At 43.4% G+C, this 24470-nt stretch overlaps 1 protein-coding gene across 2 annotated transcripts in view; it reads right to left on the bottom strand.

Moving 5' to 3' along the window:
- Positions 1-24470, bottom strand: part of RELN (reelin) — a 522908-nt gene that overhangs the window by 110711 nt on the left and 387727 nt on the right. For both annotated transcript variants that reach the window (XM_070755186.1, XM_070755185.1), the window contains 5 exons: positions 20310-20502; positions 18183-18295; positions 11222-11359; positions 10545-10731; positions 3567-3772 (listed from right to left, as the gene is read on the bottom strand). In XM_070755186.1, the coding sequence (XP_070611287.1) occupies positions 3567-3772; positions 10545-10731; positions 11222-11359; positions 18183-18295; positions 20310-20502 (837 nt within the window). The remainder of the gene's footprint in view (positions 1-3566; positions 3773-10544; positions 10732-11221; positions 11360-18182; positions 18296-20309; positions 20503-24470) is intronic.

The following is a 24470-nucleotide window of genomic DNA, read 5'->3' as shown; positions in this document are numbered from 1 at the left end:
CGGGGCGGCTAACAACAATAGTGAAACAACATACAACAAATCTAATATTTAAAATAATTTTAAAAACCCTAATTTAAAAAAAAAACACCAAACATACACACAAACACACCATGCATAAATTGTATAGGCCGCCTAGGGGGAAGGGCGTATCTCATTTCCCCCATGCCTGACGACAGAGGTGGGTTTTAAGGAGTTTGCGAAAGGTGAGGAGGGTGGGGGCAATTCTGATCTCTGGGGGGAGTTGGTTCCAGAGGGTCAGGGCCGCCACAGAGAAGGCTCTTCACCTGGGTCCCGCCAAATGACATTGTTTAGTCGACGGGACCCAGAGAAGGCCAACTCTAACTGGTCGCTGGGATTTGTGCAGCAGAAGGCGGTCCCGGAGATATTCTGGTCCAATGCCATGAAGGACTTTATAGGTCATAACCAACACTTTGAATTGTGAGCGGAAACTGATCGGCAACCAATGCAGACTGCGGAGTGTTGGTGTAACACATTCCTCAGGTGTTTAAAAAGCAACGTACGAAATGCTTGAAACAATACAAATTAAAATACAGTGGCACCTCTACTTACAAACTTAATTCATTCTGTGACCAGGTTCTTAAGTAGAAAAGTTTGTAAGAAGAATCAATTTTTTCCATAGGAATCAATGTAAAAGCAAATAATGGGTGCGATTGGGGAAACCACAGGGACGGTGGAGGCCCTGTTTCCTCCCAGGAGATTCCTAGAGAGGCCCCACGGAGGCTTCTCCCTGCCTTTTCCGGCCCTGTTTCCTCCCAGGAGATTCCTAGAGAGGCCCCATGGAGGCTTCTCCCCACCTTTTCCGGCCCTGTTTCCTCCCAGGAGATTCCTAGAGAGGCCCCATAGAGGCTTCTCCCCGCCTTTTCTGGCCCTGTTTCCTCCCAGGAGATTCCTAGAGAGGCCCCATGGAGGCTTCTCCCCGCCTATTCCTGCCCTGTTTCCTCCCAGGAGATTCCTAGAGAGGCCCCATGGAGGCTTCTCCCCGCCTTTTCCGGCCCCGTTTCCTCCCAGGAGATTCCTAGAGAGGCCCCATGGAGGCTTCTCCCTGCCTATTCCTGCCCTGTTTCCTCCCAGGAGATTCCTAGAGAGGCCCCATAGAGGCTTCTCCCCGCCTTTTCTGGCCCCGTTTCCTCCCAGGAGATTCCTAGAGAGGCCCCATGGAGGCTTCTCCCCGCCTTTTCCGGCCCTGTTTCCTCCCAGGAGATTCCTAGAGAGGCCCCACGGAGGCTTCTCCCTGCCTTTTCCGGTTACAGATTCGGAGGCTCGGGTTTGTAAGTGGAAAATGGTTCTTGAGAAGAGGCAGAAAAATCTTGAACACCCGGTTCTTATCTAGAAAAGTTCGTACGTAGAGGCGTTCTTTAGTAGAGGTGCCACTATACAGAAAAATAAAAATTGCAACTGCTACAAACCAACATTTTTCCATTTCATTTAAGACTATCGGTCAATGTTGGCTAACCTATTCGGGGCCAAACCTTCTTGTGCGCATGCATGCGTGTGCCGGAAACTGGAAGAGCAGTCACTCGGTGCATGTGCATGCACCGGGAAAATGATATTCCAGTTTCTGACATGTGCGTGTGCACCAGCTACCTGGTTTTCCCAGTTTCTGGTGCACATGAAAACCAGCTGCCCAGTGTGCACACACACATCGGAACCCGGAAGATCATCATTCTAGCACACGCATTCACCCCCTGGTAGCTGTTCTTCCAGTTTCTGACACTCCCACGCATGTGAAGATCAGCTGGCTAGCGTACCAGAACCCGGAAGAGCAATGGGTGATGGCTTATGTGCCTGGAGACATTGCTCTGCATGCCCCTTCCAGCACATGTACTGTTAGGACTCTGTCCATAACTGTTGGGTTGGCAATATATTGAGTGCAGTTATTGCAGACTGCCACAAGAGGGAGCTAGAGTTTATAGCTTATTTCTCTGAGTCACCCTCTGTGTTTCTCTTTTTCTGGCTACTCACTACTCATTGTTAGGTTTGCTCTGCAATAGCTCTGTAATCTCTCTCTATTATAGTTATGTATATTAATGTGTTTAGTATTGATATCTTTGTTTGGTGACAAAGACAACTGGTAAGAAAGACTATGTACTTGGTAATATTTGGATTGTTATTCTGACTTATTATGTGTACAACCTTAGACCGTTTATCTGAAAATGTTATTTCTCAAAGTAAACTTTAATTCAAGTTAGTATATCTGAGTGAGATCAAGGATCAATCCCATGAGGTTCTACTGGAGCGAGTGAGATCAGGGACCAATCCCATGGGGTTTTTCTGGAGTGAGTGAGATGGACCAATCCCGTGGGGTTCTGCTGGAGTGAGTGAAATGGACCAATCCTGTGGGGTTTTTGTTGGAGTGAGTGAAATGGGCCAATCCCATGAGGTTCTGCTGGAGTGCATGAGATCATGGACCAATCCTTTGGGTTCTGCTGGAGATGGACCAATCCCGTGGAGTTCTGCTGGAGTGAGTGAGATGGACCAATCCCATGGGGGTTTGCTGGAGTGAGTGAGATGGACCAATCCCATGGGGTTTTGCTGGAGTGAGTGAGATGGACCAATCCCATGGGGTTTTTCTGGAGTGAGTGAGATGGACCAATCCCGTGGGGTTCTGCTGGAGTGAGTGAAATGGACCAATCCTGTGGGGTTTTTGTTGGAGTGAGTGAAATGGGCCAATCCCATGAGGTTCTGCTGGAGTGCATGAGATCATGGACCAATCCTTTGGGTTCTGCTGGAGATGGACCAATCCCGTGGAGTTCTGCTGGAGTGAGTGAGATGGACCAATCCCATGGGGGTTTGCTGGAGTGAGTGAGATGGACCAATCCCATGGGGTTTTTCTGGAGTGAGTGAGATGGACCAATCCCATGGGGTTTTTCTGGAGTGAGTGAGATGGACCAATCCCGTGGGGTTCTGCTGGAGTGAGTGAAATGGACCAATCCTGTGGGGTTTTTGTTGGAGTGAGTGAAATGGGCCAATCCCATGAGGTTCTGCTGGAGTGCATGAGATCATGGACCAATCCTTTGGGTTCTGCTGGAGATGGACCAATCCCGTGGAGTTCTGCTGGAGTGAGTGAGATGGACCAATCACATGGGGGTTTGCTGGAGTGAGTGAGATGGACCAATCCCATGGGGTTTTGCTGGAGTGAGTGAGATGGACCAATCCCATGGGGTTTTGCTGGAGTGAGTGAGATGGACCAATCCCGTGGGGTTCTGCTGGAGTGAGTGAAATGGACCAATCCTGTGGGGTTTTTGTTGGAGTGAGTGAAATGGGCCAATCCCATGAGGTTCTGCTGGAGTGCATGAGATCATGGACCAATCCTTTGGGTTCTGCTGGAGATGGACCAATCCCGTGGAGTTCTGCTGGAGTGAGTGAGATGGACCAATCCCGTGGGGTTTTGCTGGAGTGAGTGAGATGGACCAATCCCATGGGGTTTTGCTGGAGTGAGTGAGATGGACCGATCCCATCGGGATGAGACAGCTCCTCAGGTAGGAATGTAAGGCCAGTCATGCTGTCGCAGGTAGACATCAAAACATTTCCATCATCATCAATACCTGGATTTGCTGAAGTCAGAGAAGTACATCTCTGCCAGGGCGTGCCAGTTGATGCCTCCATTGTTGCTGTATTGCAGGAGGACTCCTTCTTCTCTGCTGTCTGGTTTGTTGCAGGAAGGACTCTCTCCGCCGATCTGAATGTAAAACTGGACAAAGTCTACCCAGGTGGTGTCTAAATCCAAGCTCACCAATTGTCTCTTCCCAGCCTGGAGCATACAAGGAACAAGAGAAAAACATTGATGATGAGGATGAGGAGGATAATGTTATCCAACATCATGCAGTGGACAACCCAAAGAAGTAAAGCCCATAAAGAGACTCAAATTGCAAGTGTGTCCATTATGAGAGGTTCTCTCTCTTCCTCTCTCTCTCTCAATCTCTTTCTCTCAGCCTCTCTTCTATCTCACTCTCTTAACCCCTCTTTCTCTTTCTTTCTCTCAATCTTTCTCTCTCTCACTCACTCACTTTCCTCTCTCAGCCGTTCTTCCTCTCCCAATCTCCCTTTCTCTCATTCTCTTTTTTTCTTTCTCAATCTCCCTTTCGCTCTCTCTCTCAATCTCCCCTTTGTTCACTCTCTCAATCTTTCTCAATCTTACTTTCTCTCTCTCAATCTCCCTTTTGCTCGTTCTCCCAATTTTCTCTTAATCTCTCTTATCTCTCTTCCCCTTTCAAGTTCAACCTCTCTCTCTCTCTCTCTCTCTCAATCTTTGTCACTCACTTTCTTTCTCAGCCTCCTCCGCTCTCAATCTCCCTTTCTCTCTCTCTCACTCCCTTTCTCTCCCTCAATCATTTTCTCTCTCTCTCAATCCTTTTCTCTCTCTCTCAATCTTTCTCTCTCAATATCTCTTCCTCTCTCAATCTCTCTCTTTCTCTTTATCCCTATCACTTTGTTTCTCTCTCAGCTTCTTTTCCTCTCTCAATCACTCTTTCCTTCTCTATCTCCCTTCTCTTATTCTCTTTCTTTCTCTCTCTCCTCCCTTTCTCTCTCTCTCAATCTTTCTCTCTCAACCAATCAATCTATATTTCTCTCTCAATCTCCCTTTCTCTCTCTAAATATCTTCACCTCGCAATCTCTCTCCTCTTTATCTCTCTCAGTCTCTCTTTCTCCCTCCCTCTTTCTCTTTTCTCTCTCTCTTCATCTACCTACCTACCTCACAACAGATTTAGGCCATATTAGGTTCATGAGTTTTAAAGTTGCTAGGTTTGGACACAACTATCTGGAAGTTATCCTTACTAGACAGTTGTAAGGATATGGATAAATATTGATAAAGTCTATGCCAACACATGTAACATAAGGTTAATTGATTGGAATTTTAACTATTTACCAGAAGACTACTGATGTACATTTGATGCCCTTTCACAAAGCAGATAGATTAGCGTCTAAAAAAGCATGTTCATTTTCTATTGCAAAATATTAATTGGTCGAACACGATAGGGATATTATTTTAAAATATAATCTGACTTCAGACCTCCTTAAAATATGAGCGGGTCCAAAGACGGGCTACAAAAATGGTGGGAAGGTCTTAAGCATAAACCGTATCAGGAAAGACTTCAAGAACTCAATCTGTATAGTCTGGAGGACAGAAGGAAAAGGGGGGACATGATCGAGACATTTAAATATGTCAAAGGGTTAAATAAGGTCCAGGAGGGAAGTGTTTTTAATAGGAAAGTGAACACAAGAACAAAGGGGCACAATCTGAGGTTAGTTGGGGGAAAGATCAGAAGCAACGTGAGAAAATATTATTTTACTGAAAGAGTAGTAGATGCTTGGAACAAACTTCCAGCAGGCATGGTTGGTAAATCTACAGTCACTGAATTTAAACATGCCTGGGATAAACATACAGTGGTCCCTCGATTTTCGTGGGTTCGAACTTCGCGAAACGGCTATACTACGGTTTTTCAAAAATATTAATGAAAAAATACTTTGCGGATTTTTTCCCTGTACCACGGTTTTTCCCGCCCGATGACGTCATACGTCATCGCCAAACTTTCATCCACCTTTAATAAAATTTTTTTTAAATAAACTTTAATAAATAAACATGGTGAGTAATAATCTAAATGTTTGCTAAGGGAATGAGAAATTGCAGTTTAGGGGTTTAAAGTGTTATGGGAAGGCTTGTGATACTGTTCATAGCCAAAAATTGTGTATTTACTTCCGCATCTCTACTTTGCGGAAATTCAACTTTCGCGGGTGGTCTCGGAATGCATCCCCCGCGAAAATCGAGGGAACACTGTATATCCATCCTAAGATAAAATACAGGAAATAATATAAAGGCCATGAGGTCTTTTTCTGCCGCCAATCTTCTATGTTTCTAGGAACCAAATTGATGGTAGCAGCGAGGCCTAAGTTGATATATTCCTTCATCAAAGACTGCATAGCGTCTTTCTTCCGCCTTCTCTTTCAGCGGGAAAAAAAATTCTGGTCTTTGATAGGATGATCAATATATTAGACAACATGACATGACATTCTGGCTATGGGTTCAAACTGCCTGCACTTCCTAAGATAAACCCGCTATCTCTGCTCCCCATGTAAACAGCCGAAATGCAATTCCAGATAGAATTGTTGTCATGGCCAAAAGCCTAAACCACAAATATCTCCTTTTCCAGAAAGATGAATTACTATCATTACATGTATTTTTTTTTTAAAGACTTTAATTATTAAAACCCACAAAGGAAATGGAGGAGGGGAATTAAAAGAAGAGCATTCTGCCAAGGACCTTCTCCAAAGCACATAAAATAAATGAGTGTCATTGTAATACAAAATTACATTGTGAATTGAGAGGTTGCCACTGTGGAGGTTACAACATACATTTCTTCCAGTTTTTTAAAAGAAAAATTATATTTACATACATAGACACACACAAACATACTATAATTTTAATTCATTTTTAAAATTCAGCAAAAAACATGTGATATATATATGTATATGTGTGTGTATGTATGTATGTATGTATGTATATGTGTGTGTATGTGTGTGTGTGTATAGATAGATAGATAGATAGATAGATAGATAGATAGATAGATAGATAGATAGATAGATGATAGATAGATAGAGGATAATTCTTTGCCTTACAAGGCAAAGGTTGCAGGTTCAAGTCCCAGTGGGTATGGCTAGCTGATAAGGCCAAAATAAGGCCGAAATAGATCTATCCTAGTCTCCCTTAATTTTCAAATTCAGCAAAAAACCATGTGACACATACAGATAGAATTGTCTGTTAATAAAATTAACTGCCTTGGAAATGGCCCTGGGTTGGGCCGAGAGGCAAATAAGGAGCTGTGATGTTCCTTCAATACACCAGGGTGATTCGACACAAAAATATGTAACCCTTCCCTGGTGCAGAGCTGAAGGGATTGGATACTGTAGCCTAGAGGATAATTCTCTGCCTTACAATGCAAAGGTTGCAGGTTCAAGTCCCAGTGGGTATGGCTAGCTGATGAGGCCAAAATAAGGCCGAAATAGATCTATTCTAGTCTCCCTTAATTTTCAAATTCAGCCAAAAAACATGTGATACATATATATATGGTGGCTCAGCTGTTAATTCTCTGCCTTACAAGGCAGAAGCTGCCGGATCAAATTCCAGTAAGGGTGTGGCTAGCTGATGAGGCCAGAACAAGGCCGAAATGGTGCCATCCTAGTCTCCCTTAATTTTCAAATTTCAGCAAAAAACATGTGATACATATATATATATATATATATATATACTGTATATACATATATATATATATATATATATATATATATATATATATATATATATATATATGAAAACAACAACAACAACAATAATAATAATAATAATAATGTATTAGATTTGTATGCCGCCCCTCTCTGAAGACTTTTCATAGATATATGAAAACAAATATATATATTTCTTTTGTAGATTTTCATGGGTATATGTATGTAGATTGTTCTGAGTACTGGTTTTACCCCGTGTAATATTTTGAGTGTCTATGCGACATTTCGGTGAAATCGCATTCACCATCATCAGGCTGAAGTTGTTAGCTTCGTGCTGCTTTGGATATAGTTTATTCAATATATTCAAAGCAGCACGAAGCTTACAACTTCATCCTGATGATGGCGAATGTGATTTCACCGAAACATCGCATAGGCACTCAAAATATTGCACGGGGTAAAACCCGAACTCAGAACAATCTGCACACAATTATATATACAGTGAACCCTCGATCATCGCGAGGGTTCCGTTCCAGGACCCCACGCGATGATCGATTTTTAGCGAAGTAGCGGTGCGGAAGTAAAAACACCATCTGCGCGTGCGCAGATGGTGTTTTTGCTTCCACTGCCGCCCGCCCTTCGCCCGCCCACCCCGTTGCTCGCGCCTGGGGTGCGCGCGCGTTTGGGGACTCCCTAGATCCGCTCCCCAGCTGGGGAGCGGATCTAGGGAGTCCCCAAACGCGCGCGCTTTCCCCAGCAACGCGCGCGCTTTCCCCAGCAACGCGCGCGCTTTCCCCAGCAACGCGCGCGCGGTGGAGACTCCCTAGATCCGCTCCCCAGCTGGGGAGCGGATCTAGGGAGTCCCCACCGCGCGCGCGTTGCTGGGGAAAGCGCGCGCGTTTGGGGACTCCCTAGATCCGCTCCCCAGCTGGGGAGCGGATCTAGGGAGTCCCCACCGCGCGCGCGTTGCTGGGGAAAGCGCGCGCGTTGCTGGGGAAAGCGCGCGCGTTTGGGGACTCCCTATATCCGCTCCCCAGCTGGGGAGCGGATCTAGGGAGTCCCCAAACGCGCGCGCTTTCCCCAGCTGGGGAGCGGAGTTGGGATGTCCCCAAGCGCGTGCCGCCCGCCCACGCCGTTGCTCGCGCCGCCGCTGGGGTCTTACGGGGGCAAGAGGGGGAAGACCCAGGGAAGCCTCTGCCCGGCGGGGAAACTCCACCATCTATGCATGTGTGGAAGGGCACGCATGCGCAGATGGTGGAGTTTACTTCCTGGTTGAAAACTCGCGAAATAGCCCTTTCGCGATACTTGAACACGCGAAACTCGAGGGTTCACTGTATATATATATATATACAGCATATATATTTTGTCGAATCACCCTGGTATTTTGAAAGAACATCACAGCTCCTTTTTTTGCCTCTCGGCCCAACCCAGGGCCATTTCCAAGGCAGTTAATTTATTCATAGCCGACAAACTATATTCTGTATATATATATATATATTCCTGAGACAGCTGCCTGTAAAAAAAGAAAGAGGAGTCTTTGATTAAAAATATATCCTGGTGAGACGGATGCCAAGGTTAGTGACAGTGAGGGAAGGTTTAAAGAGGAGATGAATAACACCTGGGCCCAGCAAATTAAAGAATTACCCCAGACTCATTTCAAGGGGCTGTTGAAGATGAACAATAATTGCTCTCCCCTTGGACTGTGTACATCATCAAACATTAGAGCAACACAATCAATCTCTGACATCTGTGTGGCTTTCCGTGGTGCTCCTCCTCGAGCCGAGCACCGCACGGGAGGCCCAGCTCCAACCCTGTTCCTTTCATCACGCCCGAATGTCAAGGAATAAAAGGGGGAGAATGCATGGCCTTGGAAAGCTATAAAAGCAACACTCTTTGGGCTGTTGTTTGCGAGCGACTTCACCCATTCAGGTAGGAGAAGTGCATTAGGAGCGGATGGAACCTCTATTCGTAAACTGAAGGGCTTGCTGGTTTATCGCCCCCCTCCCGCCCGCCACAAATTTAGCTATTGTTAGTTTTAAGTGCTCTTTTCTTTCCAAACTTCATCGGGGCTTTCGGCACCATCATCTGAGTGATGAGCGGTCTGTCGACCTTTAAGACGCAGCCGTCTATTGGCTTCATCGCCTTTGCATCTGCAGGTTCTTGTAAGTGGTAGTCCAGCTGCGCCGTTTTTCCTCCACCGACGGAGTTTCTCTCCCTTCTCCTCCAAATTTCATGCTCTGGGTGAAATTTTCCTTTTGCTTTTTCCATCATCCAGCTCACTTTAGAACATTGCCCTTGGTGCAGAAATTCCTTGTTTGGCCAATAAAGAATTCTATCCTATCCTATCCCTATCCTATTCTGTCCTGTTCCATCCCATTCCATATTTTCTCTTCTCTTCTATTCTCCTCCTCTCCTTCCTGCTCCCCTCCCTATTTTCTATTATTTTCTATTTTCTCTTCTCTTTTCTTCTCTTCTCTTCCATTCTCTTCTCTTCCATTCTCTTCCATTCTCTCCTCTCCCCTTCTCTTCCCTTTCCCTCTCCTCCCCCCTCCCTTGTCTATTTCCTATTCCCTACTCTCCTTATTCTCCTTATTCTCGTTCTTCTTGTTCTCGTTCTTCTTGTTCTTGTTCTTCTTGCTCTTGTTCTTGTTGTTCTTGTTCTTCTTCTTGTTCTTCTTCCTCTTGTTCTTCTTGTTCTACTTGTTCTTGTTCTTCTTGCTCTTCTTCTTGCTCTTGTTCTTGTTCTTCTTGTTCTTCTTGTTCTTCCTCTTGTTCTTCTTGTTCTTCCTCTTGTTCTTGTTCTTCTTCTTGTTCTTCTTCCTCTTGTTCTTCTTGTTCTACTTGTTCTTGTTCTTCTTGCTCTTCTTCTTGCTCTTGTTCTTGTTCTTCTTGTTCTTCCTCTTGTTCTTCTTGTTCTTCCTCTTGTTCTTCTTGTTCTTCCTCTTGTTCTTCTTGTTCTTCCTCTTGTTCTTGTTCTTGTTCTTCTTCTTGTTCTTCTTCCTCTTGTTGTTGTTGTTGTTGTTCTTCTTCTTCTTCTTCTTCTTATTATTATTATTTAGATTTGTATGCTGCCCCTCTCCGCAGATTCGGGGCGGCTCACAACAGAATAAAAACAATTTATAACAAATCCAAATATAATTTAAAATATTTAAAAAAAACCTTCTTCTTCTTCTTCTTCTTCTTCTTCTTCCTCCTCTTCTTCTTCTTCTAAAACCATGGAAGAACGTCCTCTTTGTGTCTTGCGATTTATTCAATTCTGCTACCATGCTTTCTTAATCGCATTCTATGGAGCGAAGGGATAGACATACCTGGTTGAAATAAAGGGAGGACCCCGAGGAGATCACTCCGCAGCCTTCTTCTGGCTTGACAATCTCTCCGCCAATGACCTCCTGCCATTCCTTTTCCAGAGTGTTTGGATTCTCAAAATCAGACATTATCGTTGAAGGCAGATTACTTTCAGGGTGGCATTCAGGACCTTGGTATCCAGAGTCACATCTGCAGAGGGGAACAAACACATTGTGTGCCTGTGAGGGTATACAACTATGAACAAATAAACATCAAAGTGACTTTTGATGGGAACATGTATTGTGTTTTCTTCCGGAAAGCCATTTAGACTTGGCTTTTCTATTCTATTCTATTTTATTCTATTCCATTTTATTCCCTATTCTATTCTATTCTATTCTATTCCATTCCATTTTATTCCCTATTCTATTTTATTCCCTATTCTATTCTATTCTATTTTATTCCCTATTTTATTCTATTCCCTATTCTATTCTATTCTATTCCCTATTCTATTCTATTCCATTTTATTCCCTATTCTATTCTATTCTATTCTATTCCCTATTCTATTCTATTCTTATTCCATTCCATTCCACTGCACTCGATATATTCTATTCTATTCTATTCCCTATTCTATTCTATTCCATTTTATTCCCTGTTCTATTCCATTCTTCTCTTTCACTAACAGCAAACAAACATGAGATACCTGCAGAGGCCATGGTCGCACCAGCCATGCCCGTTGCACATATTTGGACACTGCTGTCCTATATAGATGTTGTCCAGGGCCCATTCGTCTTGGGAGGTGTAATAGCTCTGACTCCAGCGGAAGCGTGTTGCACTGGACCTTGAAAGAAGAATTACAAAATTGTGTAGGTGTTAAAAGCGTGCACCAATCAGGGAGGAGGAGCTCACTAATCACAACGATTTCAGACTATCCCCAGCAGAACTCCAAAGAGAATCAAAGATAAACTTAAACTCCAATGGAAAGAATTAGTTGAATGCGGTTATGTTATTCAGTAGCATTGCAAGAAGACTCCATTCCCATAACACTCTCTTGACTCTAATTTTTTTTTTAAATAATATTTACGCTGATATATAAAATGCCTTCTATTATAGCTTGCCTTCAGAAATTGTGGGTGCTCTATTAGTAGAGGTTTTTAAGAAGAAATTAGACTCCTATTTTATTCTATATCCTATATTATTATTATTATTATTACTATTATTATTATTATTATTATTATTATTATTATTATTATTATTATTATTATTTATTAGGTAGCCTGAAGATGACGAGTGGGATCTCGTCAAAACGTCGCCAGAAATTTCCAAATCCTACACGGGAAGAAACCCGAATATACCATGTCCGTCATACCTGTACCCCTGAAAATCTACGAAAACAAATATATATATAAAAAAACATTTCACACACACACACACACACACATATATATAATAACTGCAGGTATTTTAGAAAATGTGTTTATTCTTTTTTTAAAAAAAAATTCAATAATAATAAATAATAATAATAACAACAACAACAACAACAAGTAGAATAGAACAGAACAGAATAACAGAGTTGAAAAGGACCTTGGAGGTCTTCTAGTCCAACCCTCTGCTTAGGCAGGAAACCCTACACTACTTCAGAAAGGTGGTTATCCAACATCTGCTTAAAAATTTCCTTCTCCAAGCGCCCAGAGAAAGGGAAATGCTTTGTTCGCTCTGGACTCACAAAGCCTCCTTAAGCGCCACCGAAAGGCTCCTCTGGCAGCCCAGAAAAGCCCGAGATGGCCCGGATTAAAGGGGGAATGGCAGGAAACTGGCTGGGCCTTCATGCCGCTCTCAAATTTCCTGGGAAATTTTTCCGGGCTCAGGTTCTTAAGTAGAAAATGGTTCTTAAGAAGAGGCAAAAAAATCTTGAACACCCAGTTCTTATCTAGAAAAGTTCTTAAGTAGAGGCGTTCTTAAGTAGAGGTACCACTGTAAATGGTTTGTAACCAAGGGAGAGGCTGATGTAAGCCATAACCAGCATGTAATCATGGGTTTGCTAATTGTGTTGCAACCTGATTGGCTGTATCCTATATAAGGAGGAACACCCTAGCATGGGTGTGGTTTGTTACTGAGTGGCTTTGTTACAGAGTGTGGTTTGATACAAAGTGATTTGGTATAATTTAGTGGTTAGCGTTTAGTGGTTGCAGTGGTGGATATTGTAAGAGTTATATGAAAGTACTGTATGATTGTTTATTTAGAGAAGCAGTTTGATGAAACAGAATATATTTTTACAAGAAAGCCAGCTGCTGTGTTTCATTGAAGACTTATTATTTTACTCAAAGAGCAGTAGATCCTTGGAACAAACTTCCAGCAGACGTGGTTGGTAAATCCACAGTCACTGAATTTAAACCTGCCTGGGATAAACATAGATCCATCCTAAGATAAAATACAGAAAATATTATAAGGGCAGACTAGATGGACCACGAGGTCTTTTTCTGCCGTCAGTCTTCTATGTTTCTATGTTTCTATGACTTCAATTAGGTATAGTGGTTAACTGTGGCTACTTGGTGGGTTAACTTTCATGTGCACAAAACTCTCTTTCCACAACAGGTTATGGGCCAAGTAGCTCTGCCCAAGAAAAGTAACCTGCTTTTCACCCATTTTTTGTAAAAATGGGGTGGGCAAAAGGTTTAGGAAGCCTGCAGAGAGCTCCTGGGGGCAGGGGAAAGGCAAACACACCCCTGTTTTTGTGAAAAATGGCCCATTTTTTGCTGCACTCTGCAGGCCTCCCAAACCCTTGGTGCACCCCATTTTTGTACCCCAAAAAAAGAGGGGCTTCAGGAGGCCGAAAATGGCTGTATTCTGTGCATAAGATGCACGGGTTAGGTCCCACAGAGTTGGCCTTCTCCGGGTCCCGTCAACTAAGCAATGTCGTTTGGCGGGACCCAGGAGAAGAGCCTTCTCTGTGGCGTCCCCGACCCTCTGGATCAGCTGCCCCCAGATATCAGAGTTGCCCCCACCCTACTTGCCTTTCGCAAGCTCCTTAAAACCCACATCTGTCGTCAGGCATGGGGGAATTGAAATTTCCCTTCCCCCTAGGTTATAGAATTTAAACATGGTATGCTTGTATGTATGAGTGGTTGTTTAAATTGGGTTTTTTTAGATTGTCTTTTAATATTAGATTTGTTTACATTGTCTTTTTATATTGTTGTTAGCCGCCCCGAGTCTTCGGAGAGGGGCGGCATTCAAATCTAATAAATACAAATACAAATACCAATATTAATTATTATTATTATTATTATTATTATTATTATTATTATTATTATTATTATTATTTATTGGATTTGTATGCCGCCCTTCTCCGGAGACTCGGGGCGGCTAACAACAGTGGTAAAACAACATGAACAATCCAATTAATAAAAACAACTAAAAAACCCTTATTATAAAAAACCAAACATACACACAAACATACCATGCCTAACTTGTAATAGCCTAGGGGGAAAGAATAACTTAACTCCCCCATGCCTGGCGACAAAGGTGAGTCTTAAGTAATTTGCGAAAGACAAGGAGGGTGGGGGCTGTTCTAATCTCTGGAGGGAGTTGGTTCCAGAGAGCCGGGGCCGCCACAGAGAAGGCTCTTCCCCTGGGGCCCGCCAAACGACATTGTTTGGTCGACGGGACCCGGAGAAGGCCAACTCTGTGGGACCTTTATCGGCCGCTGGGATTCGTGCGGTAGAAGGCGGTTCCGGATGTATTCTGGCCCAATGACATGTAGGGCTTTAAAGGTCATTACCAACACTTTGAATTGTGACCGGAAACCGATCGGCAGCCAGTACAGGCCGCGGAGTGTTGCAGAAACGTGGGCGAATCTAGGAAGCCCCACAATGGCTCTCTTTTAATACCCTCTTTTAGGGGGGGAGGTGCATTTTATACTCTGAAAAATACGGTAAGTCAATGTCACATTCTCGCTTTCCTCAGGGTTTTGTTACTTGGCAGCCTTAAATCATTGCAATTTTTAAGTACAACAGACAAATCCCACTTCAAGCAAAGCACAAGCCGATGTTTTCTCAATAAATTCAGAGTAAGTGCTACCTTTTAAAAAACACCATTAAGGAGGCCAGAGGACCAAGAACCAATCGAATTATGTTTTTCTATCTTCCCAGTTAGCTGTTAATTACATTTATCTAATTATCCGCCAGATCAGATGTGTTTGGTGTTGATTTGTTGACGAAGGCAGCAACTGGCAGCTGCCTGCATCTCATTAAGCCAGTTCTTATGTTAATGCCGCCCATAAAAATGAAATTAATTTCCATCAGCATTAGGAACATATAAGCCATGTATAATAAAGTCCAGAAAACAGGTGCGTCTAGCTGATACGTTCCAGTACAAGTTACCAAATGACATATATTTTCTCATAAGGCAGATTCTGGTCATAAAGAGGACAGTGAAAAATCTGGTTAAGACAGATGTCCTGCAGGTATGTTGTTGAAAAACTAATAAGGGATTCCTGACAACTCGTGACAAGGACATCTGAAACATGGAATACTAATATCAAATGACCTAAGTGCTAAAGCCCACTGCAACAATATCGCCAAAAAGGCTTCTAGAGTTGTTAACCTGATCCTACGTAGCTTCTGCTCAGGCAATCTCACACTACTCACAAGAGCCTACAAAACTTTTGCCAGACCCATCCTTGAATACAGCTCATCTGTCTGGAACCCATACCACATCTTGGACATCAACACCCTTGAAAACGTCCAAAGATACTTCACCAGAAGAGCCCTTCACTCCTCCACTCGAAACAGAATACCCTACGAAAATAGTCTAACAATCCTGGGCCTAGAAAGCTTAGAACTACGGCGCCAAAAACACGATTTAAGTATTGCCCACAAGATCATATGCTGCAACGTCCTACCGGTCAACGACTACTTCAGCTTCAACCGCAACAACACAAGAGCACGCAACAGACTCAAACTCAATATTAACCGCTCCAAACTTGACTGTAAAAAATATGACTTTAACAATCGAGTTGTCGAAGTGTGGAACTCATTACCGGACTCAATAGTGTCAACCCCTAACCCCCAACATTTTTCCCTTAGTCTATCCACGATTGACCTCTCCAAGTTCCTAAGAGGCCAGTAAGGGGCGTGCATAAGTGCACTGGTGTGCTTTCATCCCCTGTCCAATTGTCTTTCCTTTATCTCATATATCATCTATATTTCCTTTCATATATTTTCTCTTCTATTTTACATATTATCTTTATATATATTACTTCATGTCTATTCTCTTCCATATGTATTGTGTATTGGACAAAAGAATAAACAAACAAACAAACAAACAAATAAATAAATGGGCGTGCAGGGGAAGGAGGATGGAGAGTTATCGGGATCCGACATGTCTATGGGGATTCTCAGTCATCCCAAAGGTTTTACAGATTAATAGTTGGAAGGGACCTTGCAGGTCATCTAGTCCAACCCCCTGCTCAAGCAGGAGACCCTACAACCGGAGCCATTGTTAGTACATATCAATATTCTGGGGTTGCCATGTATGTTAAACTACCAATTTTAGTTTGTACTTTTACAGTTGTAATATCTCTTTAAGCACTTTGCTGGTTTACCATAAGAGGGCGCCAGCACTCTCTCCTGTTGATAATGCTGGATAGCTCATTCACCTTTTTGCCTCTACCTTGTGGGGGAGTGTATTCTGCTTCGTGCTGCTATGTGCAGTTTGTTGATACTTTCTGCTTTGTGCTTGTAAATATGTATACAGTGTTCCCTCGATTTTCGCGGGTTCGAACTTTGCGAATAGCCTATACCACGGTTTTTCAAAAAATATTAATTAAAAAAATACTTCGTGTTTTTTTTCCTATACCACGTTTTTCCCCATCCGATGATGTCATACGTCATCGCCAAACTTTTGTCCGCCTTTAATAAATATTTTTTTAATAAACTTTAATAAATAAACATGGTGAGTAATAATCTAAATGGTTGCTAAGGGAATGGGAAATTGCAGTTTAGGGGCTTAAAGTCTTAAGGGAAGGCTTGTGATACTGTTCATAGCCAAAAATAGTGTATTTACTTCCGCATCTCTACTTCGCGGAAATTCGACTTTCGCGGGCGGTCTCGGAACGCAACCCCTGCGAAAATCGAGGGAACACTGTATATGTAAATAATACTTGTTCAGCATACTAAGTCTGTGTCATTACTGGCTGTATTACACATCCGCATTCTTCCTTAATCTCTGCTCAGTGTATGTCGAAGGTCCCGCAGCCTAGCTGCACCATACCAGCAGCCATATTGAAGGGCCTGTGAGACTTTGCCCTGTTTAGCTCCAGCAGGCATGTGTGTGCTAGCCAGCTGTTTTTCGGGCTTGGGAAAGGTCGTTTTGCCCTCCGGATGCTTCTCTGAAGCCCTAAGGCAAAAGAAAATCGCCCAATGGACAAATCGGAAGTACGGAAAAATGGTTGATCAGTGGAACAGCTTGCCTCCAGAAGTTGCGAATGCCCCAACACTTGAACTTGTTAAGGAGAAGTTGGATACCCCTCTGTCTGAAGTAGTGCCTGTTGTGGTTAGCTCTGGCCCAGCTCCTGCCCCAAGGACTGTGGATGTGGGGGAGACATCCACATGCTGCAGGCCTGTTTTGCAGGCCTGGAATCTGCTGATGAAGGCTCCTCTGACCAAGAAGACATGAGTGACAGGGAGGAGGAGAATGTGGCAGACAGCTCAGAAGGAGAGCAATTATCTAGCTCCTCCTTGGATTCAGAACAAGAGTTAATGATACAGCCACGCATGCGGAGAGCGATGCATAGGCAGCAACAACTGAGAGATTATTATCAAAGAAAATGAGGCCACCTGTGGTTGGGTGGGGCTGTGGTCATTAGTGAGGCTGCTATAAAGAGCAGCCTGTGGGGTTGGCCATTGTGGAGGATTATCTGATCGTTGTGTTTCGTGCCTGCGTTACTGACTTTGACCTTTTGTGTGCTGATTTTCCCCCGCTTGGAAACTAAACCAGAGCAAAGTGTGTTTCACTTTGTGAAAGAAGAAGGACTGTGAATTGCCTCACAGCTGCAAGATAAGTATCACAGAACTGATAAGGGACTTGTACAAATTACCAGTTTGTTTGGAGACGAGTGCTCTTTGCTATACCAAAAGAGGGCTTAGTTTAAGTGAATTTTCATTATAAAGAACATTGTTTTGAATTTTCGAACATGTGTGTGTCTGAAATTTGTACCTGTGAATTTTGGGGAGGAGTCTACCAGAGAGCCCGACAGAACAAGTGTCTAAGTAGGGGGTTGGACTAGAAGACCTCCAAGGTCCCGTTCAACTCTGTTGTTGTTTATTTTATTATTTATTCAATTTTTATGCCGCCCTTCTCCTTAGACTCAGGGCGGCTTACAACATGTTAGCAATAGCACTTTTTAACACAGCCAGCCTATTGCCCCCACAATCCGGGTCCTCATTTTACCCACCTCGGAAGGGTGGATGGCTGAGTCAACCTTGAGCCGGTGATGAGATTTGAACCGCTGACCTACAGGTCTACAGTCAGCTTCAGTGGCCTGCAGTACAGCACTCTACCTGCTGCGCCACCCCACCCAAATTGTTGTTGTTAATATGCATTCAAGCTTAAAACACAACTAAATCCCAATGTACGTACAAAAACCTAAGTAGTTACACTATTACCATGTTTTCTGGGGTAAAAGGACTGTGATTCTTCTCCACGTTGTATATTCGCTGGAGTGATAGATACTTGCTGGAGTAAATTCTTGGCAACTGGGCATGCTTGGAAGGCATTCCTGATGGAAACATACAAACACAAATCCATGAAAATTAATACGAAGCTATTATAATGTACTGCGGTGTTGTTTAATTCCCTGGTGCAGTCACTTGATGTTTCTGCACAAATATAATATTTGAACAGGCATCGAAGCAACATTATTTTGTGCAAACACTGCCAACTTCAGTATTATTTACAAACATCTTATATTTCAAATACCAGGATTTGGGTTCAGAGCAAACCTGATTCTTATTTATGGAAATGTAATGAAGCTGAAATGATTAAAAAATGTGCAGGTAAAATGATATCTATGTTGATCAATTAAATACCGGTACATAACAGTAACAAGATAACTTGAGGACCATCAATAAAACATACAGACATTATAATGTGCCCTTTTCTGGAGACACTAATAAACAAGAGTTAGTACTAAATAAGAAATGTACTGTTCTAAATTGATTATAATCAAAATTCAAGAAGTTTCTCTTCAATCAAAAGCTTGAAAAGATATCTGCATATGATCGTGATTTAGCCTGACATCATGTGAACTAAACCTATCAGTGTATGTTGACTTCTGGTTAAATCATTTTCTACCATTGTTACAATTCTCCAATTAGTTTCTATTTCTGACTTAAAATGAATTTGTGAAACTTTGGTTATGCAGCTTTTTCTGTTATTCCACTATTGCATGATAGATAGATTGATAGATAGATAGATAGATAGAGAGAGAGAGAGAGAGAGAGAGAGAGAGAGAGATGGATGACAGAGATAGATGATAGATAGAAATGATATACAGTAGTCCCTCACCTATCGCTGGTGTTACGTTCCAGACCCGGCCGCGATAGGTGAAATCCGCGATGTAGAATTTATCGACTGATAGTACTTATTTAAGTATTTATATTATAATTGTTTGGTAAGTTTTCGTTGTTTTAAGTGTTTATAAACCCTTCCCACACAGTATTTATTTTAGATACAGTATTTAAATACAGTATTTACAATTTTAGAATTTTTTTTTGTGAAAAACCTGCCGATCGAGTTCGGCGGGCTGTTTAAATCTGCCGATCGACTTCCTCAGAAACCCGCGAACCAGCGAAGATCCGCGAATGATTTTTCTCATTAATATTTCTTGAAAACCCGCAATTAAGTGAAGCCGCAGTAGGTGAAGCGCGGTGTAGCGAGGGACTACTGTACACTGCTCCAAAAAATAAAGGGAACACTCAAAGAACACCTCCTAGATCTGAATGAATGAAATGTTCTCATTGAATACTTTGTTCTGTACAAAGTCGAATGTGCTGACAACATGTGCAATTTATTGTCAATCAGTGTCGCTTCCTAAGTGGGCAGTTTGATTTCACAGAAGTTTGATTTACTTGGAGTTATGTTGTGTTGTTTAAGTGTTGCCTTTATTTTTTTTGAGCAGTATAAATAGATGATAGATCAATGATAGAGATAGATGATAAATATAAATGATCTCTCTCTCTCTCTCTCTTTCTCTCTCGATATAGATAGATAGATATCTAAGTGATATAGATATAGGATGTAGATGATAGATGATAGAGTATAGATAATGATATAGATAGATGATACAGATAGCGATAAATGATAGAGATATAGATGAGAAGAATTAAATGATATAGATAGAGATAAATGATAGAGATATAGATGATAAGAGATAAATGATATAGATAGATTATGTAGGATAGATGGATAAATAGAGATAGATAGATAGATAGATAGATAGATAGATAGAGAGAGAGAGAGAGAGAGAGAGAGAAATGATAGAGATAGAGATATAGAAGTTAGTGATTGATTGGTAATGTAGAGAAATAATATAGATAGATGATATAGGATAGATAGACAGGCAGACAGATATAAATGATATAGATATAGATGATATCGATGATTGATTGATAGACAGACAGACAGACAGACAGACAGACAGAGATAAATAAGATGGAGAGAGAAATGATAGATAGACAGATAGATTTCACAAATGTTCTCTGTAAAGAAATATCTCCCTTAATCAGACTTACCTCTTGCACCAGATGCCAAGTAAGGCCATGGTTAGTGGAGTATTCCAGTTTGACTTGATTGTCCATGTGGGGGGTGTATTGTTGGCCACAGCCCATAACCAGGTTGAACTGAATCATATACGAGGCTCCGATTTGCATAGACTGGGTTTCTACATAGCGCATGCTGGATGCTAACTTGGAATCTCCTGTGAAACTGAAAAGAATAGGGGAAAGAGGGAACTAGTCATTTATGGAGCAGCTTCACAAAAGCGTTGGCACAACACAGGAGAACAATCCATGCAGGATGGGATCCAGCAGTTTATCTGCACTGAGAAGACAATACCCGCTCTTTTGAAGAAAGCAAAGTCCCTCAATCCTCTTTGTTGCTCTTCTCTGCACTCTTTCTTCGTTTATCATCATAGCATTATCCCTTCAAATCCCTCATTTAACCATCTGTTATTGTATTTAAACATAGAAACACAGAAGACTCACGGCAGAAAAAGACCTCATGGTCCATCTAGTCTGCCCTTATACTATTTCCTGTATTTTATCTTACAATGGATATATGTTTATCCCAGGCATGTTTAAATTCAGTGACTGTGGATTTATCAACCACGTCTGCTGGAAGTTTGTTCCAAGGATCTACTACGCTTTCAGTGAAATAATATTTTCTCATGTTGCTTTTGATCTTTCCCCCAACTAACTTCAAATTGTGCCCCCTTGTTCTTGTGTTCACTTTCCTATTAAAAACACTTCCCTCCTGAACCTTATTTAACCCTTTAACATTTTTAAATGTTTCGATCCTGTCCCCCCTTTTCCTTCTGTCCTCCAGACTATACAGATTGAGTTCATGAAGTCTTTCCTGATACGTTTTATGCTTAAGACCTTCCACCATTCTTGTAGCCCATCTTTGGACCCGTTCAATTTTGTCAATATCTTTTTGTAGGTGAGGTCTCCGACATGATATTCCTCTCTGAGCAATTGAGTAATGATCTGAGATTAAGGGGCTTAGAAGTGTTGCCTTTGTCGTGGTCAGATCATTTCCTACTGCGGCTTAACTTCCTGACTCCAATCCTTCCCCGCAGGGAGACGGAACCAATTAGGAGGTTCCGCCCAGACGCCTGATGGATCCAGAAGGCGTCCAGATGGCGCTTGGGGTTATTCCAGATACACTTATCCACAGTTCAGCAGAGTCTCTTGCTGAGGCCTGGAACAAGGCTGCAGGGGAGGCTCTTGACCGGATTGCGCCGTTGCGACCTCTCCGCGGCACTAGACCCCGTAGAGCTCCATGGTTCAACGAGGAGCTCCGGGTGTTGAAGCGCCAGAAGAGACGTCTGGAGAAGTGATGGAGGAAGAGTAAGTCCGAATCCGATCGAACACTTGTAAGAGCTCATATTAAGACTTACAAAGTGGTGCTCAAGGTGGCAAGATGCGCGTATCATGCCACCTTGATTGCATCAGCGGAATCCCGCCCGGCCGCTCTGTTTAGGGTAACCCGCTCCCTTTTTAATCAGAGGGGAGTTGGGGAGCCCTTGCAGAGTAGTGCCGAGGATTTTAACACGTTTTTCGTTGATAAAATCGCCCATTACCGAGCGGACCTCGACTCCAATTGTGAAACAGAGTCGACTGACAATGAGTCCGTCGAGGTGACTGGGGCTAAACGTCTTTGTCCATCTGTCTGGGGGGAGTTTGACTTGGTGACACCTGATGAAGTGGACAAGGCCATTGGAGCTGTGAGTTCTGCCACCTGTCTACTGGATCCGTGTCCCTCTTGGCTGGTTTCGGCCAGTCGAGGGGTGACACGGAGCTGGGTCCAGGAGATTGTCAATGCCTCCTTGGGGAGGGGGTCCTTTCCGCCCCTTTATAAGGAGGCGGTTGTGCGCCCCCTCCTCAAGAAGCCCTCCCTGGACCAAGCCGTGCTTAATAACTACCGTCCAGTCTCCAACCTTCCCTTCATGGGGAAGGTTGTTGAGAAGGTGGTGGCACTTCAACTCCAACGGTCCTTGGAAGAAGCCGATTATCTAGGTCCTCAGCAGTCTGGATTCAGGCCCGGCTACAGCAAGGAAACTGCTTTGGTCGCGTTGATGGATGATCTCTGGCGGGCCCAGGACAGGGGCCTGTCCTCTGTCCTGGTGCTCCTTGACCTCTCAGCGGCTTTCGATACCATCGACCATGGTATTCTTCTGCGCCGGCTGGAGGGGTTGGGAGTGGGAGGCACTGTTCTTCAGTGGTTCTCCTTCTACCTCTCCGGTCGGTCGCAGTCGGTGTTAGTGGGGGGTCAGAGGTCGACCCCGAGGTTTCTCCCTTGTGGGGTGCCTCAGGGGTCGGTCCTCTCCCCCCTGCTATTTAATATCTACATGAAACCGCTGGGCGAGATCATCCAAGGGCATGGGGTGAGGTATCATCAATATGCCGATGATACCCAGTTGTACATCTCCACCCCATGTCCAGTCAACGAAGCAGTGGAAGTGATGTGCCGGTGCCTGGAGGCTGTTGGGGCCTGGATGGGTGTCAACAAACTCAAACTCAACCCAGACAAGACGGAGTGGCTGTGGGTTTTGCCTCCCAAGGACAATTCTATCTGTCCGTCCATTACCCTGGGGGGGGAATTATTGACCCCCTCAGAGAGGGTCCGCAACTTGGGCGTCCTCCTCGATCCACAGCTCACATTAGAAAAACACCTTTCAGCTGTGGCAAGGGGGGCGTTTGCCCAGGTTCGCCTAGTGCGCCAGTTGCGGCCCTATTTGGACCGGAAGTCATTGCTCACAGTCACTCATGCCCTCATCACCTCAAGGCTCGACTACTGTAACGCTCTCTACATGGGGCTACCTTTGAAAAATGTTCGGAAACTTCAGATCGTGCAGAATGCAGCTGCGAGAGCAATTATGAGCTTCTCCAAGTATGCCCATATCAGTCCAACACTCCGCAGTCTGCATTGGTTGCCGATCAGTTTCCGGTCACAATTCAAAGTGTTGGTTATGACCTATAAAGCCCTTCATGGCACCGGACCAGAATATCTTCGGGACCGCCTCCTGCCGCACGAATCCCAGCGACTGGTTAGGTCCCACAGAGTTGGCCTTCTCCGGGTCCCGTTGACTAAACAATGTCGTCTGGCGGGACCCAGGGGAAGAGCCTTCTCTGTGGGGGCCCCGACCCTCTGGAACCAGCTCCCCCCTGAGATTAGGATTGCCCCCACCCTCCCTGCCTTTCGTAAACTCCTTAAGACCCACCTCTGCCGTCAGGCATGGGGGAACTAAAACACCTCCCCCTTGCCCATGTTGTTTTGTTGATTGATTGACTGTGTGCCTGTTTTTTATATATACTGTTTTTATGAGATTACTAGGTTTAAATTGTAATTAGATTGGTGGGCATTGGTTTTGGTATTATGTACTGTGCTGTTTTTTATTATTGTTGTGAGCCGCCCCGAGTTTGCGGAGAGGGGCGGCATATAAATCCAATAAATCTAATCTAATCTAACTGAACACAGTATTCCAAACATGGTCTCACCAGCGCTCTACTTGCTTTCCCTACCGCCTGACTGTATTTTGAGACTGTCAGAAATCACTACCTCTAAATCCTTCTCTTCTGAAGTTTTTGCTAACACAGAACTGCCAATGCAATACTCAGATTGAGGATTCCTTTTCCCCAAGTGCATTATTTTACATTTGGAAACATCAAACTGCAGTTTCCATTGCTTTGACCATTTATCTAGTATTTAACATGCAGAAAGTTCACAAACGGCTTCCGGTTTCTTACAAAATTTTCGAATTTTAATACATTTGAAGAAACAGATGCTTGGAATCAACCCAAAGACCTTCGGTGGGTAGCTTTATATACCCGTCTGCATCCACCAATGAAAGAGCAATCCAAATGCTCTTTCCAAAAATAATGAATCAAGGGGAGGTTTGGATATGAAACATTCTTCGGGGAACAGGTTGGTACTTGTGCGTTTAATTAAATGATGGGCATGTTTGGGAACCGTCAACTTCCATGGGTGTTCTCAAAGTAATCACTTCACCTGCAAGCTGCACGTTAATTGTTCCACTTGGGAATGATAGCAGTGCGCGCGCCAGCCAGTAATTGTGACCGGAGAGCCATAGAACGGGACTTTTTTACAATTACCGCACTTTGCAATCTATTTTTAAGCACCCTGGTAAACTATATGGATACAAATGAACTGCG

Source organism: Erythrolamprus reginae, chromosome 6 (assembly GCF_031021105.1).
Source record: "Erythrolamprus reginae isolate rEryReg1 chromosome 6, rEryReg1.hap1, whole genome shotgun sequence".
Lineage (NCBI taxonomy): Eukaryota > Metazoa > Chordata > Lepidosauria > Squamata > Dipsadidae > Erythrolamprus > Erythrolamprus reginae.
This window is presented reverse-complemented; position numbering and strand designations above follow the sequence as displayed.